Here is a 5,877-nt window from a genome sequence, read left to right on the forward strand (position 1 = left end):
TTGTCCTATACATTAGTTAAAACGTTTTGTTGTCTTAGACATTTTCTCTTGATGTTGTCCTATACACTAGTTGAAACGTTTTGTTGTCTTAGACATTTTCTCTTGATGTTGTCCTATACACTAGTTGAAACGTTTCGTTGTCTTACACATTACCACTTGATGTTGTCTTATACATTACTTGAAACGTTCCGTTGTCTTATACATTACCTCTTGATGTTGTCTTATAAACTACTTGAAACGTTCCGTTGTTTTACACATTACCACTAGATGTTGTCTTATACACCAGATGAAACGTTCCATTGTCTTACACATTAGCACTAGATGTTGGCTTATACACTACTTGAAACGTCCCATTGTTTTACACATTACCACTAGATGTTGTCTTATACACTAGTTGAAACGTCCCATTGTCTTACACATTAGCACTAGATGTTGGCTTATACACTACTTGAAACGTCCCGATTGTCTTACACAGTACCACTAGATGTTGTCTTATACACTAGTTGAAACGTCCCATTGTCTTACACATTAGCACTAGATGTTGGCTTATACACTACTTGAAACGTCCCATTGTTTTACACATTACCACTAGATGTTGTCTTATACACCAGATGAAACGTTCCATTGTCTTACACATTACCACTAGATGTTGGCTTATACACTACTTGATACGTCCCATTGTTTTACACATTAGCACTAGATGTTGGCTTATACACTACTTGAAACGTCCCATTGTTTTACACATTACCACTAGATGTTGGTTTATACACTACTTGATACGTCCCATTGTTTTACACATTATCACTAGATGTTGTCTTATACACTACTTGAAACGTCCCATTGTTTTACACATTACCACTAGATGTTGTCTTATATACTATCTGAAACATTCCGTGGTCTTATACATTACCTGGAACGTTTTATTGTTTAATATACCACGTGAAACGTTTCCCTGCCTAATACTCTTCTTGAAACGTTTCGTTAACCTGTACACTAACTGAAGCGCTTCATTGTCTTATGAACTACTCCAATGTTTTCTAGTTGTATACACTATCTGAAATGTTCCTGAAACGTCTCCTTGACTTGCCACGTTTTGTCATGTTTTAGAATACTAAATCGTGAAACAGGTAAACGTTGCGAATTATCACAAGTGGTAAAAAATGATAAATTCCGAGTTTTACTTCTACTGTATGAGATAAACCAAAACTTAACTTGGCGAGTTAAAGTGAGTTGTTTACTTAATATACATCGTGTACGATTTACAAAAAAATTATTAACTTTTCTCTCAAAACCAAGAATAAACACTTTTAAGTATAAAACTCCTGTAATGCCAGAGTTGCGCATAGGAAATCTTTATATAGAAAGTATTCTATAGTTTACCTCTTTCTTCATCTTTTTCATTTTCACGTCCTGGTTCACTGTAGCCCCGCAGGGATTCTTGGAAGTGAAAAAAAACCAACAAGAACAGACTTTGAATACGAAAATATAGTCCAAAAATGACATACATTACATTCCCATGGTAACGGAAATAAAAATGTTAGGTCATGCTAAAGTACTCAGATGGTTAGTAAGTCATGTCCAATCAGAGAACTCAGGTGGTTAGTATTTATGGTCTTACTACAGTACTCAGGTGGTTAGTAAGTCATGTCCAATCAGAGAACTCAGGTGGTTAGTATTTATGGTCTTACTACAGTACTCAGGTGGTTAGTAAGTCATGTCCAATCAGAGAACTCAGGTGGTTAGTAAGTCAGGTCTAACCAGGGATCTCAGATGGTTAGTATTTAAGGTCTTACTACAGTACTCAGGTGGTTAGTAAGTCATGTCCAATTAGAGAACTCAGATGGTTAGTAAGTCAGATCTAACTAGGGATCTCAGGTGGTTAGTATTTATGATCCTACTACAGTACTCAGATGGTTAGTAAGTCATGTCCAGTCAGAGAACTCATGTGGTTAGTAAGTCAGGTCTAACTAGGGATCTCAGGTGGTTAGTATTTATGGTCTTACTACAGTACTCAGATGGTTAGTAAGTCATGTCCAATCAGAGAACTCAGGTGGTTAGTAAGTCAGGTCTAACCAGGGATCTCAGGTGGTTAATATTTATGGTCTTACTACAGTACTCAGGTGGTTAGTAAGTCAGGTCCAATCAGAGAACTCAGATGGTTAGTAAGTCATGTCCAATCAGAGAACTCAGGTGGTTAGTAAGTCAGGTCTAACCAGGGATCTCAGGTGGTTAGTATTTATGGTCTTACTACAGTACTCAGGTGGTTAGTAAGTCATGTCCAATCAGAGAACTCAGGTATTTAGTAATTAAGGTCCTAATATAAAACTCAGGCGATTAGAAAGTCAGGTCTTAGTAGAAAACGTAGGTGGTTAATAAAACAGGTCTCATAAAAGAACTCGGATGGTTAACAATTCAGATGGCTATTGAATCTGAGTATTACTAGAGTACTCAGGTAACTAGTGTTTAAGAGTGTTACTAGAGTAATCATGAGTCTTGTGTATAAGAGTATTACTGGAGTGTAATCAGGTGACTAGTGTGTAAAGTGTTACTAGAGTGCTTAGTTGGCTAGTGTATCAGAGTGTTACTAGAATACTCAGGTGGCTAGTTAATCATGTATTACTAAAGTACTCCAGTGGCTAGCTAATCATGTGTTAATAAAGTACTTAGGTGGCAAGACTATCAGTTGTTATTAGAGTACTCAGGTGGCTAGTGTGTCATGTGATATTAGAGTACTCAGGTGGCTAGTGTGTCATGTGATATTAGAATACTCAGGTGGCAAGAGTATCAGTTGTTATTAGAGTACTCAGGTGCCTAGTGTATCAGACTAGTACTAGAGTACTCAGGTGGCTAGTGTGTCATGTGATACTAGAGTACTCAGGTGGCTAGCGTATCAGACTAATACTAGAGTACTCAGGTGGCTAGTGTATCAGACTAATACTAGAGTACTCAGGTGGCTAGTGTATCAGACTAATACTAGAGTACTCAGGTGGCTAGTGTGTCATGTGATACTAGAGTACTCAGGTGCCTAGTGTATCAGACTAGTACTAGAGTACTCAGGTGGCTAGTGTGTCATGTGATACTAGAGTACTCAGGTGGCTAGTGTGTCATGTGATATTAGAGTACTCAGGTACCTAGTGTATCAGACTAGTACTAGAGTACTCAGGTGGCTAGTGTGTCATGTGATACTAGAGTACTCAGGTGGCTAGTGTATCAGACTAGTACTAGAGTACTCAGGTGGCTAGTGTGTCATGTGATACTAGAGTACTCAGGTGGCTAATGTATCAGAGTGTTACTAGAGTACTCAGGTGGATTGTGTATCAGTGTTACTAGAGTACTCAAGTAGCTAGTGAAAAGGTGTTACTGCAGTACGCAGATAGCTAGTGTATCTGAGTGTTACTAGAGTAATCAGGAGGCTAGTGTATGAGAGTGTCAATAGAGTACTCTCAGTTGGATAGTGCATTAGATTGTTACTATAGTACTCAGGTGGATAGTGTATCAGAGTGTTACTAGAGGATTCAAGTGGTTAGGAAAGCAAGTGTTTTTACAGTATAAGATAGCCAGTGAATCACATGTTATTCTAATATCAGGTGGATAGTGTATCAGTGTTACTAGAGTACTCACGTAAATAGCGTTTAGAGAGTTACTATGGTACTCCGGTGGCTAGTGAACCAGGTATTACTGTAGTACTCAGGTGGCTAGTGAACCAGGTGTTACTGTAGTACTCAGGTGGCTAGTAAACCAGGTATTACTATAGTACTCAGGTGGCTAGTGAACCAGGTATTACTATAGTACTCAGGTGGCTAGTGAACCAGGTATTACTATAGTACTCAGGGGGCTAGTGAACCAGGTATTACTGTAGTACTCAGGTGTATAGTGAACCAGGTATTACTGTAGTACTCAGGTGTATAGTGAACCAGGTATTACTGTAGTACTCAGGTGGCTAGTGAACCAGGTATTACTATAGTACTCAGGTGGCTAGTGAACCAGGTGTTACTGTAGTACTCAGGTGGCTAGTGAACCAGGTATTACTGTAGTACTCAGGTGTATAGTGAACCAGGTATTACTATAGTACTCAGTGACTAGTGAACCAGGTATTATTATAGTACTCGGGTGGCTAGTGAACCAGGTATTACTATAGTACACAGTGGCTAGTGAACCAGGTGTTATTATAGTAACCAGGTGTTACTATAGTACTCAGTGGCTAGTGAACCAGGTGTTACTATAGTACTCAGTTGGCTAGTGTGTTACTATAGTACTTAGGTGGTTAGTGTGTTACTATAGTACTCAGTGGCTAGTGAACCAGGTATTACTATGGTACTCAGGTGGCTAGTGAACCAGATATTACTATAGTACTCAGGTGGCTAGTGTGTTACTATAGTACTTAGGTGGTTAGTGTGTTACTATAGTACTTGGGTGATTAGTGTGTTACTATAGTACTTGGGTGATTAGTGTGTTACTATAGTACTTAGGTGGTTAGTGTGTTACTATAGTACTTGGGTGATTAGTGTGTTACTATAGTACTTGGGTGATTAGTGTGTTACTATAGTACTTGGGTGATTAGTGTGTTACTATAGTACTTAGATGGTTAGTGTTTTTCTATAGTACTTGGGTGATTAGTGTGTTACTGTAGTACTTGGGCGATTAGTGTGTTACTATAGTACTTGGGTGATTAGTGTGTTACTATAGTACTTGGGTGATTAGTGTGTTACTATAGTACTTGGGTGATTAGTGTGTTACTATAGTACTTGGGTGGTTAGTGTGTTACTATGGTACTTGGGTGATTAGTGTGTTACTATAGTACTTAGATGGGTAATGTGTTACTATAGTACTTAGGTGGTTAGTGTGTTACTATAGTACTTAGGTGGTTAGTGTGTTACTATAGTACTTGGGTGGTTAGTGTGTTACTATAGTACTTGGGTGATTAGTGTGTTACTATAGTACTTAGATGGGTAATGTGTTACTATAGTACTTAGGTGGTTAGTGTGTTACTATAGTACTTGGGTGGTTAGTGTGTTACTATAGTACTTAGGTGGTTAGTGTGTTACTATAGTACTTAGATGGGTAATGTGTTACTATAGTACTTGGGTGATTAGTGTGTTACTATAGTACTTGGGTGATTAGTGTGTTACTATAGTACTTGGGTGATTAGTGTGTTACTATAGTACTTGGGTGATTAGTGAATAATGTTTTTCTAGAGTACTCAATTGGCTAGTGCATCAGAGTGTTACCAGAATACTTAGGTGGCTAGTGCATCAGAGTGTTACCAGAATACTCAGGTAGCTAGTGCATCAGGTGTAATTAGAGTAATCAGGTGGTTAGCGTATCTTTAAGTTTTGCAATGAACATAGTTAGCTGATGCTTTGATAAGTTTGAATGAATTATCTCTCTCTATATATATTTTTGATTTTAAAATAATTTCAATATATACAAAAAATTCGTTATAAACTAGACTATAATTTTGAGGATTTGAAAATCATATTGTTCTTGAAAATCAAACCTTTTATAAAACATCTTCTGTTACCTAAAATATATACGTGATCTTTTATGGATGGAGAAATAGTGCTAAGGAACGTTTGGATCTTCTTTTTTTTCGTAATAATTTCGTATTTCTTAATCTTTTTCTTTAACCATCTCTAGGATGTGGAAGTAGATAAAAGAATATTTGAAGCAGCTCATAAAAAATATTCTAAGACGAAAGAAAGAAAAATGCAGCCACCGTCTTCTCAGTCTTTAACCATTAGGCTTACGTCATGCGCAGGGACAAAAGACAATGACAAGAAAACATCATTTAGATAGGACCAGGAAGTGGTCAAACAGCGGGAGTTGAGAACAATATGATAAAAACGGAATCCCCGTCAATAAAGAAGCTCTACGCAT

At 37.6% G+C, this 5,877-nt stretch overlaps 1 protein-coding gene across 1 annotated transcript in view; it reads right to left on the reverse strand.

Moving 5' to 3' along the window:
• Positions 1–1,380: 1,380 nt before the first annotated feature.
• The window catches only part of LOC106470955 (nuclear factor 1-like), a gene marked incomplete at its 3' end in the record, with an annotated part of 27,286 nt that continues 22,789 nt past the window's right edge, over positions 1,381–5,877 (reverse strand). The window contains exon 6 of the mRNA XM_022399595.1: positions 1,381–1,437. Coding sequence (XP_022255303.1) covers positions 1,381–1,437 — 57 coding nt within the window. The remainder of the gene's footprint in view (positions 1,438–5,877) is intronic.

Source organism: Limulus polyphemus, unplaced genomic scaffold, assembly GCF_000517525.1.
Source record: "Limulus polyphemus unplaced genomic scaffold, Limulus_polyphemus-2.1.2 Scaffold4320, whole genome shotgun sequence".
Lineage (NCBI taxonomy): Eukaryota > Metazoa > Arthropoda > Merostomata > Xiphosura > Limulidae > Limulus > Limulus polyphemus.